Below are 20213 nucleotides of genomic sequence, written 5' to 3'. Positions count from 1 at the left end.
AAACTTACAATCTCCTATTCGACAGTCAGTGTGGTTTTCAACAAGGTAAATATACCACTACTGCTGATTTTGAAATTGTTAATCAGATATTAACAGCTTTTGAAATGAAGAAGGCCATCTCTTTGGTGTTAATGTGATCTAAGTAGAGCTGTTGATTGTATTAATCATGAAATTTTGCTTGCAAAGTTTGAGATGTATGATGTCGAGTATCCCTCACTGAACATAATTAAGTCATACTTAAATAACAGATATCAGTTTGTCTCGATTAAAAATAGGTATTCCACTTTGAAGAAAGTTTCAACTGGTGTGCCACAGGGCTCTGTCCTCAGTCCATTTTTATTCATTCTGGCAATCAATGATTTACTGCAATATGTCACAGCTCATGCTCTTATATTCTATGCGGACGATACAACGTTAATTACAAAACACCAGAGCATCTCAGGTTTGCACCAGATGTCCCAGGAAGCTCTTGCAACTGCAATTCATTGGTTTTCATCCAATAGGCTGTTGTGCAGTCAGGATAAAACTCGTTTTCTCACACTAGGATTATCCAAGAATATTGAAATCCAGTCAGTCAAACTTGTGGGTTTTCATATTGATGCCAAATTGAACTGGGAAACACACATTGATCATGTTTGTAAAAAAATATCATGAGTGGCCTATTTGATATGGAAATTGAGTGATTTAGTTAGTAGTGACTACCTAAGAATGGCATATTTTGGTCTCTTCCAGTCACACATTACCTATGGACTGTTATTATGGGGGCATTCTTCTTATGCATGTAATGTTCTTCTAACACAGAAAAAGGTTGTCTGAACAATGTGTAGGGCTGGTGCAATTGATCATTGTCAACCTCTCTTCATTAAGCTTAAAATACTGACGATTATAAATTTGAATATTTATATATCTTTGACATATGTTTAAAACGACACAAATGAATTCATTAGTAGGACTAGGGAAAACATTCACCTTCATGATACTCGGGGCAAAGCAGACATTGACATCCCAGTTCACAGAGTGTCAAGAACTACTCACTCACATAAAATCAGCTGTTTAAGATTATGTAATAAATTACCACATTCTGCATGGTCCACTCCTTTAAGTGATTTTAAAAGAAAAATGTATGATTGGTTAATAGAAAATCCATTTTATAAAACCTCTGAATTCTTAGAAATGCATAATGTTAGTATTACATTTTAATAAAAGGTGTATGTTCATTTAGCCTTAGTAATATTAAGCACTAAATTATTATCAGTTGACGAAGCCTATTTCATTGTATATGGTCAATGGCAAATAAAGATTCCTGATTCTTGATTCTTTGTAATGTCTGGAATGGAAAGGTTAATTTGGTAGATGGGGTTTCAATGCTTGTACAGCATACCTTGGGACCTTAGCTACTCAGGTTATGTCAAATTGAAGTTATACTCCATCTGTAGGCATACTCGTGCATTAAACTGTCAGGTGACCCCTCAAAACAAAGTGAATAGCGGTGTGTCCGTGTGTCATTATGAGGTACACAGACTACTGCGGTCATTTGAGCTCCTTGTACATCAACCAGCACATGCCATGAGACATCTTAACGAGGTATCATTCACAAGGGCCGTCACTTTGATGCAGGAAGGATGGACTTTTAATTGTGTTGCTGTGGATCTCTATGTCTCTCCATCAGTTATTCGCCACTTGTGGAATCGCTACGAGACAGGCCAGTTCACAAGGAGGGTTGGACAAGGTTGTGGATGCATGACAACCCCACAGGATGACTGATATCTGACCGTCTGTGCATTGCGGCATTGTTCAGCAACTGCCAGAGAACTGCAGCATGACCTCAGGAGGGTCGCTGGAGTCACGGTGTCTGACCAGACAGTAAGGAACAGGTTAAGAGAAATGTCCTTATGACCCAGACGTCCTGTTCAAGTGCCCTATTTAACACAGCAACATGACGCAGCTCGCCTTCTGTTTGCCCGTACCCATGTCAACTGGCAACTTCACCAATGGAGACCTGTGCTGTTCATAGACAAGTCCAGATTTTGCCTCACACAGCGTGATGGAGTGATGGAATATATGGAGACACCGGGGTAAGCAGTACATGCCAAATGTTGTCCAGGAAGGCGACCGATTCAGACAAGGTTCTGTGATGGTGTGGAGTGGCATTAGTATTGATGGCCGTACGGATCTTGTTGTTGTCCATGGTAATCTTACCACTGCGGGGTACATCGAGCAGATACTGCCACAGCATGTGTTGGTTGCTGCATACGGTGTTGGCCCTGAATTTGTACTCATGCACGACAATGACAGGGCTCATGTAGTGCGCATCACCAGATCTGCCTTGTGAGAACTGGACATTCAAGAGATAGCAGTACTATCAGGTCAGTAAGACAAATGTGTTTTAGATATAACGACTTTAAGCAGAGGGTTTGTGATGCTATTGATGGAAAATATAACAATATACTCATGGCATTGAATTGTGTGTGGTTTTTGACACATTATATTGATATTATATTTCTTTGACTAGCCCAGGTTTCTCTCTTGAGACTTATATAGATGATTAAACAGATATCTCTTCAGACAGAATGTACCGTTTTGCATGGGAATGACTCAGACAACTGTTATTGTGATGAACAATCTGTCTATATTCTAAGCATGTTTAAATGCGATTCAGAGTATTCGGGTTCAAGGGCGTCCCTTGTAGGAACCTGCATGAAATGTTCTCATGAATTAAATTACCGTATATCTAGTATACCTTTAATGTAATTCCACTTTCTGAAAATAAAGATGAAAACTCAAAACATATGAACAAGTTTAAAACTCATATTCTGATCTTGATCTCGAATGAATACTAGTCCCTAGCAGTCACGGATGACCATCAACTGGGGAGAGACTATTTGTTTATTGTAATCATAACTATTACATGAAGTCAGGTTTTGTTAGTACTAAAAAATACCAAAGATATTCCAATTAGAGAAATTTTACAAGAAATGATTAAAATATATGATACGTACCCAATGAATATTAGACTTATCGTAAAAGTTAGACAACCTTAGCTTTTCCTGGACCTTCAGGATACCCCCTCATGCAGTCTTACTGCATGTGAAGACGAACAAAATCCCATCCCCCCCATCATGGATGGCCACCAGTTGGAGGAGAGGGCATCCACCTATCGCAAGTCCCAACAAGTTTGGCCATCTTTGGCCCATAGTTGATTCATATTTATATCATCACAGTCATCGCAATCAAATGCAACTAGTTTTGTTAGTATTAGAAAATACCAAACATATTCCAATTAACAAAATGTCATAAAATATAATCAAACCATAATTTACTAATACAGTACCTATTCCAAGAATGTGATTTAGACATTCCTTTGAAAGTTGGACAACCTCAGCCTTCTGAGGTATTTCCTGGACTTTATCCTAGATTTACATTTATTATAAAAGACCTGTTCATTCCTTTGCTGGACAACCCATTATCATGTCTGCCTAGGAGTTCTCTCTCCCACCACAGCGAGCGCTAGTTTTCGGTCATATGTCATAGTGGTATGCTGTTCAACCGAAGAAAGAAGCTGCAGTTCATTTCTTACTTCATAACATTGAACTTACTATGGGGTGAAAGTATGTATGAAATACAGATCAAAAAGAAGACTCAAATGTAAATCTGCAAAATAAACTGTGCTTTACTAAAGGTAAAACATACCAAATGTAAACTAAGGTAAACAGCCTTCTCTTAATATTTCATTATTGTATATAATGAATAAGTGTTTACTTTCTTTATGAATATTAATTGTCATTCTTCACATCACATGCCATTGATCGCCAGCGGAACAGCCGGTTATCTTCCAATCAGTGCTTGCTTTTCTTTGTGTACCTGACGTTGAAGTTACCATATCAGTGGTTTATTTCTTAGCACACATTTCCTTATTTTCAAGACTTGAAATAATTCATAAGGCATGGTCTCAGAAACTTGCTTAGAATAAGAACACGTAAGTTGTTCATGTGATCCATGTTTCCCTCTATATGGCTAAAATACATATTAGAGTTCTTGTTCAGGTGGGTCTTGAAATTTTAAAAATATATACAATGGTTTGGAATGAAGATGAACGTAAGGAATTGCTGCCTCAGTTTCAGAATCTATCACTGCGGCTATACTGATGAAATCAGCGGAAGGATGCACATTGTTATCTTGATTGATATTTTTCAGCAGAGCAAGAGCAGGGATATCTTTCTCTTTGGACATGAACATAGTCTGGCAGCCCTCACACAGTCAGTATTACCCTTAATTGTTCTGATCAGCTAGCTAGCTATAATTGCTAGATTTGCAAGGTTACTTTTATGCCCAAGCCAGAACTTTTGAGTACCTAAAGATAGGGATTTATATTTATCATATCTTACTTGCATTCTGATCAGATAGCTAGCTATAATGGCTCAGTGTAAAAACACAGTCCAGAGTTCTGTCACTGACTTTCTCACTTCTTTTTTGATGAACGAATGGCATTTATACATTAATTTCCTTACCGTTATGAACAGCAAATGCATTCAAGGATGAGAGGATTTAATGAAAAACTACATTGCTACAACAGCACTTGTCTGGTCATTATTTCTTCCCTAACTTCTTATGGAGCTAAATAAGATTCCAGTTTGGTAAAAAAATGCATTTTGCAGTGGACACAGACATCCTTCGTACATCTCTTTGCTGAGAAATTCCTCCTTTTGCTTTGAACATGAGTTTTCCACCTATTCAAATGATTGTGGAAGTTATCTTCTAACCACTGCTATCAGAAATCCTTGCCCTAAAAGAAGTGCCTGGATGCTTCATCGCATGAATGGATATGTACATTGTGTTCCTCATGTTGTGAATTCAGAACCACCTCGTCGCGATTTCCAAGAACTCAGTAGTGGATTCACAACCTTTGAATCTGTCTGTTCCAAGATTGGAACCGTTATCACCAAGAATGTGAAGGGACGCAATAATCTTGTCAGAGAAAATTTGTATTCCCCTTTTTACATTTATCTTTTCAAAGTTGCTAGGTGTAAGATACTCTTCTATCGAAAACGAACAGATTCTCACACTTCACCTTTCTAGAGTTTGTACAGCATTCTGAGGTACTTTGGGCTAATTGACTTTCCTTCATCGAGTAATGTCCGTCTTACATCCAGCAAGAGACTCCTCACATTCTTAATGATAATGGCAATAGTCATATGACAAAAATAATAGCCTGGTAGGGTCACATGTGTGAGGTATCTCAGGGACTGGATTTCCCTGGCAAAGTCCAGAAAACATTTTAACATTTGTAGCATGGTTTTCAGTCACTGTTCTAATGACTGTAAAACCAGCATTTTCTACTTCATCAATTACTTGTGGTGTGAGTTCATTTAACTCAGGCCCTTTCGCATTTTCAGTGAAGTAGTGCATAGGAATTACAAATTAAGATGCTCTAACCCTTGAAAGACATAGCATATAAGTCATCTGGCAATATCGTCCTCCTTGCCACATTCTTTCTCTAGCCTATTCATATCCATTGTACTGATAATAGAGTCTCCTGCACGTAAATACTGAACATCAGGTTGAATGGTCATATTGTCGACAATTAGGGAACCAAGGGCTCCTTCATCATGTGCTAAGCTTTGCTATTCTGATAGTCTCTGTGATATAAGCCTGGTAATGGTGTTTTTTTTTTTTAAACAGGTGCCAACGTAGCACTTTATGGTTGATTAGCTGGGAAGTGTGAACAGAGGCACATTTTGGACAAACTCATATGCAGACAGAGATTTGTTTTGCCATAAAATGCATTATCTGACAGCTATTTCATTCCACTTGTGCTTATTTGTGTTACCTTTTCAGTTCCTTTATAATAGCCCAAACAAATTTCAGTTTATGCCAGAGTCTGTGATTTTCACGCGTTAAATTAATGACTTCTCTGCACTTACGAACAAGAAGAGTCTGATAATTCAGTCTGGACACTACTGTCGGTTTTTGATACAATATTGTTACCTATGTCATCCTGATCCAATGCATCACTGTCATTGCACACACTGGTGGTATAATTTCTGCTACACGTTTGTTTTCTCCCTTCATCACAATTAGGATATTCACAGCTTTGTTTTAACTGCCTCCTTGGCTGCTTTTGTTTCACTGTTTTTTATTCAGAGTAGTCAGGAAACACTGCTGGCACACTTTCTGATTTTAGATATCATTTTGTGGTTATGCTTTTATAAACTTCAGTGATAAAATGTGCACTGCAGACAACAGAGCAGTCAAATGGTTGCCACAGTTTCCTGTTTTCACCTAAAACTGATAGAAGGGCATATAATTGCATTTACAAGAATTCCATATATTTCACTCATTTTAACTATGAGGTTATATATAGACTACATACAACAGGACCAACATGCATATTTAGTGAAAGCATGAAAAAATCAACAGGAAATAGTCTTCAACCATTTCTCTCTTAGAAGGCTATCAGACGGAAACTCATGGAAGGACACTTGTTTACCTCCTGCCTTAGTGTTAATACACAGTGGAACACAACAGTAAACCATGTCACTAAATAATTATTCTAAGCAAGGAATATTGTAATAACTGACTGCAGCTTAGGTGCTTCGAACAGGCCGATAGCTAGTGCTCTGTGACTGAGTGGGGAGTTACTAGCGTGGACTAAGTTTCTCGCCGAATGGCCAGGTCTTCTATACTAAATGTAGGTCTAGCTTTAACTAAGTTATCTAGTCCAGGATACCTCTTCACTACTACATGTACCCGGGTGAGTTGGCCATATGGTTAGGAGCATGTGGCTGTGAGCTTGCATCCGGGAGATAGTGGGTTTGAATCCCACTGTCAGCAGCCCTGAAGATGGTTTTCCGTGGTTTCCCATTTTCACACCAAGCAAATTCTGGAGCTGTACCTTAATTAAGGCCATGGCCACTTCCTTCCAACTCCTAGGCCTTTTCTATCCGATCGTCGCTGACCTGTCTGGGTCAGTGTGATGTAAAGCAACTAGAAAAAAAAACTGCATGTAATTTTCTCCGTTTTCACCTTCTTTAGAATTATTTTCCCATATTCCTCTCATGATGTTGGGTAATTCTGATCTCCTTCCTGGTATCTTCCATTCTCTATCTTTAATAACTTAGCAAGTGTGTAAAGTCTTTTACAATCTTCTAGCAGATGCACCACTTCCATATGTGTATTACATAAAATACATTTATTTTTGTTATATTTTCTCTTAACACTTTATTTTTATATACTCCCATCAACCACTGAATTATTTCTTCATTTCCCTTTTTTTAACGTTTGCATCTGTATTGCCATATTTCCACTTATTTTGCAAAATTCTATGAAGCATTCTCTTGCTGTTACATTCTGTCCTTATTATTTGTCTTTCTATCTCTTTCACTCTTTGGACTACCTTCTCACAAAATATCCTGTCAATCCCTTGATAAATTCCTTTCCCACTAGCACTTCATTCCTAAGTTTTCTAGTAGCTTCTTCACCCCATCCACCCAGTAGCCCTCATTTTTATGTTTTGTTTGGTGCTGTGGTGCTGATATGCTGTACTTAGAATTATACCACACACTATTTCTTTGTATTCTTATCCCCTGCACATGCATCTTATGTCCTGCTATGGTTACAGTATTTTTCTATTAGTTTTATTGCCTCATCTGCTTGATTATCTTCAGTGCTGGCCTTATTTCTATCAATTTCAAAAGATCTCCCTTCGAGATAGTCTTTGAATTGTATGAAAAGGCCTTCTTTCCATGTAAACTAGGGCACTAATCTCTCTGTTATATTCCTGTGATAAGATGCCACACTATTCTCTTCCTTACTTGTCATATTTATAATGATGGGCAAGTGATGAGATTCTCCCCATCCTTTAACAGTTATCCATTTGATAAGTGGTAATGCCTCTTTGGAACATATTATGTAATCTACCTTCTGTTTCTGTTATGAATGTTAAATTACCCCTTTCATCTCCTGGCCACCACCCATTCAAAATATACAGTTTTTCTCTATACACAGATCCTGTAACCATAATTATTGTAAATTTTATCTTGACTAGCTCCTTATTTAATTACTATTTCCTCTATATCTTTACAACATACTTGTTTTTGGTCTGCAACTCATGCATTGAAGTCTCCCATCAGCACAGTACCTACCTCCTCATGTATACTTTTGAATCTATATATTTCTGTTGCTAGCTCACTAAAAAACTTTACTGAGTAAGTTGGCCATGCAGTTAGGGGTGCGTAGCTGTGAGCTTGAATTCGGGAGATAGTGGGTTCAGAATCCACTGTCGGCAGCCCTGAAGATGGCTTTCCGAGGTTTCCTATTTTCACACCAGAAAATGCAACGGTCATGGTTGCTTCCTTCCAACCTGTAGCTCATTGTCACAATAAGAACTGTCTGTGTTGGTGCAATGTAAGGCCGATTGTAAAAAGGAAAGAAAATTGATTGCAAATGTTGAACCCTTAGGAAGGTTGTAGACAGAACCAAAGCATAAGTTAACATCTCCCTTCTGTTTTGTCTTTGTTTTAACCCAAGGTATATCTTCTATACCTGTTTCTATTAGTTCAATATTCTCCTTAAATTCTTCCCTAATTATGGTTAGTATTCCACCAGGATATCTACCCATTTGAGTATTCTTACACCTTGTCTTGCTATATATTTTAAGACCTTCAATATATACTTCATTTCCCACTGTAATCCATCCAACTCTCAACAAAGATAATAATGAGCATTCCTGTGCATTTCTGCCATTAATAATTTCTTCCCTATCTTGTTCAAAAATCCCTGTATATTGGCAGAACCTATACTGCGTTAAAGTTTTTTCATACTTTTACCCTCTGTCAAGTTACTAGTCTACTTCTTGTTATTCTCATTTTCTCTAGTTCTAAAATACTAATAATTTCTTTTTTCATATTGTCTTCTTGCCCTTTGCCTTTCATTTGTCCTCTCTTGATCCAGTAAGCCCTGGACTCCTGTCTGTTCAGTGGTTAGCTGCTCACATGTCAACCTCTGGTGCCAGTTCAGTTGTATGCCCTCTTCCATTTGCTTGCCATGTAGTACAAAGATCTCCATTGTCAACTGATTCTATGCTGGCAGAATTGTTACTCGTACCTAAGTTGTACATTCCTAGCTCTGCCAGCTGTGGAACACTTCCTGAGTCAATGTATTCAACTGTTTATCCATTTCCTTTAGCTGAGTTACAGTCCAAGTTTGCAACCAATTTCCATCATCTATTATGAGGCATTTACCTCTTCTGTATTAGTACAGAATTCTTAGCTTTTCCTAAATGGAATCATAGGATTCTCTGTTCCATTATGGTCTCTTTATCCACATCTCTTCTCATGCAAATCCTTTACCCTTTTAAATCACTAGCATTGAGGATGACCTTGTTTGCCATCGGAGCGGAGATCAACTTAAATTTAATCACCGGGCGAGTTGGCCGTGCGCGTAGAGGCGCGTGGCTGTGAGCTTGCATCCGGAAGATAGTAGGTTCGAATCCCACTATCGGCAGCCCTGAAAATGATTTTCCGTGGTTTCCCATTTTCACACCAGGCATATGCTGGGGCTGTACCTTAATTAAGGCCACGGCCGCTTCCTTCCAACTCCTAGGCCTTTCCTATCCCATCGTCGCCATAAGAACTATCTGTGTCGGTGCGACGTAAAGCCCATAGCAAGAAAAAATAAAAAATTTAATCAGCCCTTTCCCTTTAACTCTCCTCAACCTGTGTATGTCATGAGTTTCCTATTTCCTGCAGTTTATTTTCATATGATTACTCATTATGTCCAACATTTTAATCACTAATTTGTATCTTTCTTTTATTTCTACACTATACTGTAGATTAAAATATTGTATTTCTTTGCTTCCTGGCTGATCATTTTTTGTTGCCACTTGACTTGTCTCAACTCTTCTTCTGGCTTTTTTATTTTAGCCTTCAGTAGTTGTACTTCAGAATTCTCCACCACCTTTTCTGTTATAATTCTTAGAATTTCTTTTACACACTCTTTTATTTCTCTCATTTCACTGTTCTGCTTATAAATTAGCTCCCTTATTTGTTCAGCATTCACTTCTATACCTCCTGCCACAAGCAGTGTTGCCACAACTACTACCTCCATCAGAGTTACCTGCAGCTCTGTTTGTTGAAGTTGAACCTTCTCACTTCCCTGCACACTTACTTCACTCGCCTGTGCCTTCAACTTATGGTTGCCCAGTACTTTTGAAGAGTGATTCTCATTCCTCTCACTCAGCACCTAGAATACAGTACTACCTCTTGCTTCACTAGCTTGGTTACAATTGGCTGAATATACAGGATGTCCCAGGAAGTACGGTCAATACTCAGGGATATGACAGGATCAATCATTTGAAGCAAAAAACTTCATATGGGCATATGCCCTATTCCAAATGGTTTCCAAGATAGAACACATTTAGTGTACATTTGTTTTTGGGCTAGTGGAATGCACATATGTCTTACTCACCCAACCTCTTTGAAATTTTATTTTAGCCCAACCTACCTTGTTGCTTTCAACATATTTGCTCTGGATGTCTTTCTGCTATTAAACTAACCCGTTGAATGCTCAGATGTCCGTGATGTGTTGTGAGGGAAGTAGTGAAAGGGATTGAGAGTGTATCCAAGAGAAGCATTAGTTAACTGTGTTGGCTAAAATGCCGCACATCTACACTAATGAGGAATATGCAGATATACATGTTTATGGCTTCTGTGATGGTAGTGCTCCTGCTGCTGTCGAGGAATATCATTGGTACTTTCTGACACATCAAATTCCTGATTGTAGAGTGTTTGCCACAGTTTTAAGCACATTGCATGAAACGTGTAGTTTAACAACATGTGCAGGAACAGCAACACATTATTGTAATGGCACTGCCTAGTCCTATTACCAGCACACAGTAACTTTCTGCAAGTATCAGTGTCCCACGAACACATGTATGGTGAACTTACATGCAGAAATCTTGTACCGTTTTCACATACAGTGTATGCACAATCTTAGCATTAACAACAATGCCACGCGAGTTGAATTTTGTCACTGGTTAAATGATGATTATAATTTGCTTCCTTTAATAATATTCACTGATTAAGCCACGTTTACACGGAATGGTATCAACAACACACACAATCATCATTAGTGGTTGCAGGAAAATCCACATGCAACAGTAGAAACCAATTTCTATATTCATTTCTCAATCAATTTTGGTGCGGCATGATCAGTAACATGTTGATAGGTTGAGTCATTTTAGAAGAGTGAATGATGGGACAGAATACTTCCATTTTTGGGAATATTTGCTTGTTGAACACCTTGAAGATATTTCTTTCACCATACAGACTGCAATATACTTCCAGCATGATGGAGCCTATCTACATTTTACCAGACATGTGAGTTAACATTTCAACTGCAGTTACTGGTACCCTAATCACTGTAATGGTTATGGTAATACAGTTAACTGAGCACCAAGATCGCTAGACCTTAAACCATTAGATTTGTTTTTGTGGGGTTGGATGAAGTCTGATGTGTACAAACAAAAGGTGAATATGCGAGATGAACTGCTTGGTCACATCATGGATGCTGCTGCCCTCATTAGGGAGCATGCAGAGGCACTCAAACAAACAACACAACATGTTCTCCTGAGAGTGCACAAATGCATTGAAGTTAATGGTGGGATATTCAAACATTTATTGTGAACTGTACAACAGCTGTAATGTGTCGATAATGCTTACAGGTGAATGTGTTAAAAATTCGTATTTTTCAAATGATGCTTTGTAAAATGCATGTTGTACATATATACATGTATAAACTGACCATTTATTGAATACTACATAAAATAAAAAACAATCTGCATTATATGTGTTCTATAATGGAAACAATTTAGAGTAGGGCATATGCCCATATGATGTATTTTGATATTTGAACAAAATTATTTTAACTTGCTTAACCTTTTCAGGTCCTACCTCGAGGTGACCTCGACATCATGGTTTATTATAACTGGTCCAACGTCGAGGTTACCTCGACATTATGTTTTGTTCTATTTAAGAAGTCATTTCCTGAAGTTCTTTGACCTGATTGAGGTCGATCGATATCCCTGATGTTTCTAGAGCAAATTTTTGTGCACAAAGGAAGTCGTTCTTTTATCTCCATGGAAATAATACGAGATATATGTAGTCGTGTATCATCATGGTTACCCGTGGCCTGTCACCTGTGTTTTGTTTACATTGAGTAGTGTGCACACGTGTTGTACTAGGCTTGTTTACCTGTGAATGCGAATTGTCTCAGTTGAATTTGTGATATAAAAGCAGCAAATATGAATGAAGGAGAAATATGTATGCACGTTTATTTAGACAGCGATGATAATTATTTACAGTGAAACCTCGGAATGCGAGTAACTTGGTCTATGAGTGTTTTACGAGAGGTGCAAACATTTTATTTAAATAAATTGTAACTTGATAAGCGAGTGAGGTTCCACAAAATGAGCATCGCGTGTGCCTGGGTTTTCCCCAAGGTAGTTAAGAGTAAGAGGTAGGGATCATGCGCAGGTCTCCCCACCACGCTTGGCCGTCGATGACATCAACGTGAACCCTCAGTGCCTTGTCTTCTGTATGAGGTAGGCTAATACCCAGCTGTAAGCTATTCTGTTTTAGCCACAAGTTAGAGATAAGAGATCTTCATTGATATTTTAAAATCACCTCACAAAAGGCTCTTCACTTCACTATTGCAGTAGAGTAATAATAGGAGATCAAATACAGTGTGAATCCAGCAGCGTTTCTGAAGTATTTCGATCTGCATAAGAGGTTGTAACAATGCTAGGACTGTGATCGCAGTGGAATGATCATTCCATATGTTCATGTTCTCAACACCTATGATAACAATAACAAGGGGCTCTAATTGTTACAGACGCGAACATTGAAGCTTGATGACTGCAAGAAACATGCTCGTTGTTACAAGCAATATTGGGAAACTATACGGTATACTCTGTCCACGAAACAAACAGTACAGTAAATGTTCTCCTCCAAGTGCCAGGAACTGACAAATTCCACGTTAACATTAGATAGGCCATATAAATTAATGAGCCTGTATATTAACATTCTTAGCACTGGTTTCATATACAACATAATAAATTTCCTTTCATAAAAAAATAACAGGTACGTTATACACAAAGTATAATGCGGATATTAAAAAAAAAGAATATCAAACACACTTATCCCTAGCATCAGTGGAATTTCTTTGCATTTCTTCTTTCTTTATTGGTATTGTATTAACTGAAACCCGGTCTCTTGAATGTCTTACTTTTGTTTAAAGCGTCCATTCGAATAAAAGAACGGCTTCTCACGAAGCAACTTGCAAGCTCATAAATTTCGGGAAATTCCTTCTTCAGGATATCTGTAAGGTTTGTGATGATGTTAGAACCATCTTTCAGTTCTTTCCTCTGGTAAAATTGAGACTACCGAGCTCTATAGCTGCAGTCACTTAAGTGCGGCCAGTATCCAGTATTCGGGAGATAATGGGTTCGAACCCCACTGTCGGCAGCCTGAAGATGGTTTTCCGTGGTTTCCCATTTTCACACCAAGCAAATGCTGGGGCTGTACCTTAATTAAGGTCACGGACGCTTCCTTCCCACTCCTAGCGCTTTCCTGTCCCATCGTCGCCATAAGACCTATCTTTGTCGGTGCGATGTAAAGCATCTTGCAAAAAAAAAAAAATGGAACTCTTTTTGAAATCTAATTTCCACCCCTTGTAGTTTGACCTGTTTTCTCTCCGTAATTGTTTTCTATATCAAGGTTCTTCTTCTTTACCCTAAAACCTACAATATAGCCTGTGAAGTTTTCAAGCAGATCACCACGATCCTTGGTTTCGCGACTGTCCTCGAGCTGTTTTACTAGCTCTTCAAGGGCTTTAACGAACCCTTGCTCATCCTCCGGTAAAGAATAGGATGTTGCGGGCTCAACGCTGGCCTTAGACTGGCACACGATATCCAAGTTTTGACCCAGTTCATCAGTAGCATGTAACATATTTGGCCGTAATGTTTCATAATCTTTCGGAGAAAAGATGGAATTTCTTATCGCCTCGGAAGCATTGAGGCTAAGAAGCAATGAACTCACCTTTCGCGTCACAGCTGTCGGAAGAGGATGGTCATAAAGCCTTCCGAACCCTCAAAGCTGAGAAAGATGGGTTTCGATAATGTCTTGATTACTTCTGTCACCATTCATCTAGTGGCTTTAGGGAATACATGAAAGTGTAGGTTTCGTTCCTTCGCGTCCCTGTTATGATTTGTGTAGCCTGCAATGGCATGACAAAGCATACTCAAAAGTGTACACTATTACTGTTTTTTACGTTTTATCACATAAAATAAACACACACGGTTTCTTATACACCACAGATATGTTACTATCGTGTATTATTAGCATGTAGCTTCTGCGTGTACAGCAATTCTTATACGAACTACCTCAACCTCATTCAGAGCAGATTCAACGTGAGGGTCCTGCGTGACGTCACAGCTCTGCTTTGCTACTGCGCACCTCCCTCGTGAACCCTACCTTGTATTCTATGTACCTTGGGTTTTCCCCTCCCCTGTTTGTTTGTTGAATGGATGAACGAGGTCTTTGGTCCTGTAGTGAAGAAATACATTTCAGAAAATAATCTGCTGCTCAAAGTCTTGTTGGTTATGGACATTGCTCCTGCTCATCCTACAGGCCTTGAGGCATCGAGGACGACTTACTGGAGGAATTCAAGTTCGTTAAGGGTAAGTTCCTTCCTCCCAACACTACTCCAGCCTATGGATCAGCAAGTCATTTCGAACTTCAAGAAGCACTATTTCAGGGATGCTTCAAAGTGACCGAAGGAAAAAACCTTAGACTCCGTGAATTTGGGAGAAATCATTTCCCCATCGTGAACTGCCTGAAGATCATTCGATAAAACTGGGAATGGAGTTACCAAGAGAACTGTCACTTCCGCTTGGGGAAAGCTGTGGCCTGACTGTATACTTGGACGTGACTTTGTGGACATTCAAGAGCCGGTGGAAGAACATAGCCAACTGACCACCAATGAACTGATGGACCTGCATCGCGAACAACAAGAGGAGGTTATGGAGGAGATCTCATCTGGGGAAGAGGAAGAGGAAAAGTCAATGGAATCTCTCACTTCAACTGAGATTCAGGAGAAGTGCAAAATGTGGAAAACGGTGCAAAATTTTATAGAGAAACACCACCCGAATAAGGCTGTAGCAGTGTGAGCGATGAATCGGTTCAATGACAATGCAATGTCACATTTTTGTGAAATCCTCAAAAAGAGGCAAAAGCAACAGTCATTGGACAAGTTCCTGGTTAAAGTTGCATGGAAAGAAAACAATTCCAGTGAGCCAAAAGATATTCCGTTCGTGAAAGTTGTGCTACACAGTAACTCTTCTCATGTCATCTCTCGTCTCCCTTACACCAACAATGATTCTATGGTAAGATAAAGTGCACTTTAATTTGTTTTATGTTATATGTTGTTTTAGAAATGGCATGCAAATAAATATTTTTGTGTTGTGGACGAATCATCCGCATTTCAATTGTTTCTTATGGGAAAACTTGCTTTGATATATGAGCACTTTGGATTACAAGCATGTTGCCGGAACAAATGATGCTCGCAATCCAAGGTTCCACTGTATTTGAATTAGAAGAATTTAGAGAACTGTCAAGTGATGAAGAAGGTGTATTGAAGTCCAGCATTGCAAGTCGAATTTCAGCGACAGGACCTGTGCGTAAAAATGTACGGAATGATCCCGGACCATCATATGCTGTTTCTGAAGATTCAGAAGGGGAAGTCCCAGTGCCTGCTACAAAAGCAAGAAGATGCACGAAGGTAATGGGTCAGGGTAGAGGAGGGGATACGGCACACAGCAATGATGATGCTTCTCAGATCAGTGTTGATCATTTGATGCTCAAAATACTTTTGCACATACAAATGGGAATGCAAATGACAATAGTGTTTACCAGAATGTAATATTTCATGATAGTGAGCCACCTAGACAAAGTTATTCATCAGGTCAGGAAACTAGAGGACCACAGGTTCCTCCTAGCTGCATCATTCCACTCCATTTTTATGTTATTTTTCACTCCTGCACTGATGACTTTTGTGTAAACCTGTAAGTAACTCACTAGACTCATGTTTATGTGATGGTAATAATATTATAATTATAGTTACCGATAAAAAATGGGAGTTTAATCAGACTAGGAAAAAATGTGGAAAATTAATTTGGACCAGACTGTTATAACATGACAGAAAATTGGACTGCAAAGGGTTAACTAAAACTTACGAGATGAGCTTTTCTGCCATACCTCTGAATATTGACCACTCCTCCTGAGACACCTTGTTTGTTCTTATTTGTTTTTTAATCTGCATTACCACCTCAGCTGTATGAAGTATGATGTAAATTGAATTGAGTTTCTTAGAATTAATGGTAGAAGACATATTTGGAAAATTTATCTTAATATTAAAACCCATAGTGCTATTTTCTTCTTTTTAGACAATGTTGTATTCTCTTAATTTTCAAAAGAAATGTTTCAAAGTACATAAAAGATTCAGCAGTTTGATATTTATTTCTAGTGCCAAATCTCCATCCATCGACATCGTGGATTTACAGAAAACGGACCTCTCTGACCCTCAATGGAAAGAAAAAGATGTTCATCCTCCAGGAAGTATGGTGCCTCAGAGAACTGACACTTCATCAAATCAAAAAAGAATGTTCTCTTGCTCCCTGTGTGGAATAAAATTTATGGAGAGTTCAGATGACTCTTCGATGCACAAACAAGTGAATGCTTTATGTTGTCCACCATGTGGCAAAACTCTGAAACTCAAGGGAGGTCCCAAGAACGATGATTCTGAAGTGAGAGGGAAAGAATTCCACTCTTGTTCTGTATGCAACCGGAGTTTCAAGTACATTTCTCGTCTTCAGCAACATTTGTCCTCTCACACAACAGAGCGTCCTTTTTCTTGTAATTTATGTGGTAAGAGTTTTAAGCTTCGTTCACACTTGGATACCCACAATTTATTACATACCACTGATCGTCCGTATTCCTGTGAATTTTGCAACAAAAGCTTTAAAATGCGCAAAACACTGGGCAAGCATCTGACCTTACACTCTGAAGAACGCCCTTTCCGTTGTAATTCGTGCAACAAGACCTTTAAATTAATTGCTATGTTAAAGAGACACCTTCAATTCCACACAGATGAAAGGCCTCATGTATGTATCACATGCGGTAAAAGTTTCAAACTACGTGCACACATGAAAGTCCACATGTTACTTCATGCCGACGAGTGCAAATACAGATGTAACACATGCAACAAGAGCTTCAAACAGCCTTCAAGTCTTAGAACTCATGTTTTACGTCAGAAGTGCAATTCCTAATAATGCAGTTTATAAGACAATGAAAATAAATAAATAAAGAAATCACACCAGCCTACCCTTATACATAATAGCATCTTTGCAAATTTCAGTACTAACTGGACATTCATCTTTGAAGTACCTCTGAGTTTTTGATACCTATCTAAACACTTCTAGGAAGCCTCCGTGGCTCAGGCGGCAGCGCGTTGGCCTCTCACCCCTGGATATCGTGGTTCAAATCCCGGTAACTCCATGTGAGATTTGTGCTGGACGAAGGGGAGGCGGGACAGGTTATCTCCGGGTACTCCGGTTTTCCCTGTCATATTTCATTCCAGCAACACTCTCCATTATCATTTCATAGCATTTATCACTTATTAATAATTCACCTTGGGAGTGGAGACCCCATTGTAACAACAGCCTATATATGTTTCATTCATTACATCCCTGACCCGGTCAATGACTGGAAAACAGGTTGTAGGTTTTCATTTTCATTTTTCTAAACACTCCTGTTCTCATTGTTCAACCTAACTGTATTAAAATGAATTTCATGTGCATTCATGCTTCAAAGATGTACTGGCTATTTTCTGTCATGCTTGCAATAGGGAACATGCATTATTTTCAAAAATATTTTTTTGAAAAGTACACCAATGAGGTAGTACGTAAACATATTACATTGTGGTAAGTTGCCTTGTTTTTTACCATTAAAAAATATTACTAGTGCCTTTCCACAAGGCGAGTGAAACGGCCTCTGATGTAAGCGGCGCGCTGTGACGTGACGATCCAGTACCGCATGCAGCTCTACCAGCCAATATCCATCAGCTGTTACTAAAAGCCGATTGTTTATTATTCGTGATCGCGAATAACTTCAAAATGACAGAAGAAATGTTCAAAACATCACAGTCAGACAATCTACCATGTGTAGATGTCATCAGTCTTGAAAAATAGAGACTTTTGTGGCCGCAGAAATTCGCAGATGAAAAGCAAGTTTGTAAGTGGCTTCTTTTATATACATGCAATGTACTGTAACTCATAGTATAGGATAACAACGAACCTGGATAGAAATCACATCACTTTCAACGCTTCCTTCTAGACCGATTCCCATATTAAAGAAAACCATTACATTTTCGGGCTTTCAGCATTAGTAAAGTAAGAAATTGGATTTCAGCACTAACATAAACATATAGGTAGCATTATAGTACTAGTCCGCCTCTGTGGTGTAGTGGTTAATGTGATTAACTGCCACCTCCGGAGGCCCGGTTTCGATTCCCGACTCTGCCATGAAAGTTGAAAACAAATAGTACGAGGGCTGGAACAGGGTCCACTCAGCATCGGGAGGTCAAATGAGTAGAGGCGTTTCGAATCCCACCTCAGCCATCCTCGAAGTGGTTTTTTGTATTTTCCCACTTCTCCTCCAGGTACCTAAGGCCAAGGCCGTTTCTTTCCCTCTTCCTTGTCTACCCCTTCCGATCTTCCCATCCTCAAACAAGGCCCCTGCTGAGCATAGCAGGTGAGGCCGCCTGTGCGAGGTAATGGCCCTCCTCATGAGTTGTATCACCATACCCAAAGTCTCACGTTCCGGGATACTGCCCTTGAAGCGATAGAGGTGAAATCCCTCGCTGAGTCCGAGGGAAAAACAACCCTGATCAAGAAATAAAGAAAGAAAGAAAGAAAGAAAGAAAGAAAGATCATAGTACTATAGGGCTATAATCTATCATTCCCGAAGAAATATATATTTATGGTTGGGACAATTGGGCTATCCACTTCTGGGGCCCATGAAAGAGAAAAAGTAAATATCTTGGTGGAGGGAAAAGTTAAACATGATAAAGATAAATATAACTTCATCTAGTTTTCACAATTCGGGCTGAGTGGTTCAGACAGTTGAGGTGCTGGCCTTCTGACCCAACTTGGCAGGTTCAATCCTGGTTCAGTCCAGTGGTAGTTGAACGTACTCAAATACGTCAGCCTCGTGTTGGTAGATTTACTGTCACGGAAAAGAACTCCTGCAGGACTAAATTCCTGCACATCGACGTCTCCAAAAACCATATTAGGTAGTTAGCAGGGCGTAAAGCCAATAACATTAATTACATTTGGCTTTTAACAAGCTGAGCATATCAGGCAAGAAAAGTGTCCTGGTGACATTTTAGTCGTTCAATACAGGAATGTCTTTGAGTGCTGTGACTTTTTTTTTTTACTATTTGCTTTACGTCACACTGTCACAGATAGGTCTTATGGCGATGATGGGACAGGAAAGGCCTAGGAATGGGAAGGAAGCAGCTGTGGCCTTAGGTACAGCCCAAGCATTTGCCTGGTGTGAAAATGGGAAACCACGGAAAACCATCTCAGGGCTGCCGACAGTGGGGTTCGAACCCACTATCTCCCGGATGCGAGCTCAGAGTTGCACGCTCCTAACTGCACGGCCAACTGCCCGGTATTTTTACTCTTCGGTTTATTGGCTTGGCATGTATAACCTGAAACTTAGGCTAAGTTGGATAATATTTTAAACGCCAATATCACTATTTCCACCTGTTTGCAATTATGTTACTTATTTCATTAATACACTGACTGACAGAGCAAATGCAACACCAAGAAAGAGTGGTCAGAACTTTATGCCAATTGCAGGGTAGACTGACGTCACTGAGGTATGCTCATGATGTGAAATGCGCCGCTGTGCTGCGCACGTAGCGAACGATAAATGGGACACGGCGTTGGCGAATGGCCCACTTCGTACCGTGATTTCTCAGCCGACAGTCATTGTAGAACGTGTTGTCGTGTGCCACAGGACACGTGTATAGCTAAGAATGCCAGGCCGCCGTCAACGGAGGCATTTCCAGCAGAGAGACGACTTTACGAGGGGTAT

The 20213-nt window shown here is 39.3% G+C and overlaps 1 protein-coding gene across 1 annotated transcript in view; it reads left to right on the top strand.

The window, feature by feature from the left end:
* The window catches only part of LOC136886016 (zinc finger protein OZF), a 40834-nt gene extending 23441 nt beyond the window's left edge, over positions 1-17393 (top strand). Inside the window, exon 4 of the mRNA XM_068225750.1 lies at positions 16579-17393. Within this exon, the coding sequence (XP_068081851.1) occupies positions 16579-17380 (802 nt within the window). The 3' untranslated portion in view covers positions 17381-17393. The remainder of the gene's footprint in view (positions 1-16578) is intronic.
* The last annotated feature ends 2820 nt before the right edge of the window (positions 17394-20213 follow it).

Source organism: Anabrus simplex, chromosome 1 (assembly GCF_040414725.1).
Source record: "Anabrus simplex isolate iqAnaSimp1 chromosome 1, ASM4041472v1, whole genome shotgun sequence".
NCBI classification, from domain to species: Eukaryota; Metazoa; Arthropoda; class Insecta; order Orthoptera; family Tettigoniidae; genus Anabrus; species Anabrus simplex.
The sequence above is the reverse complement of the archived record's forward strand: the minus strand, read 5'-3'. Positions and strand labels throughout refer to the sequence as shown.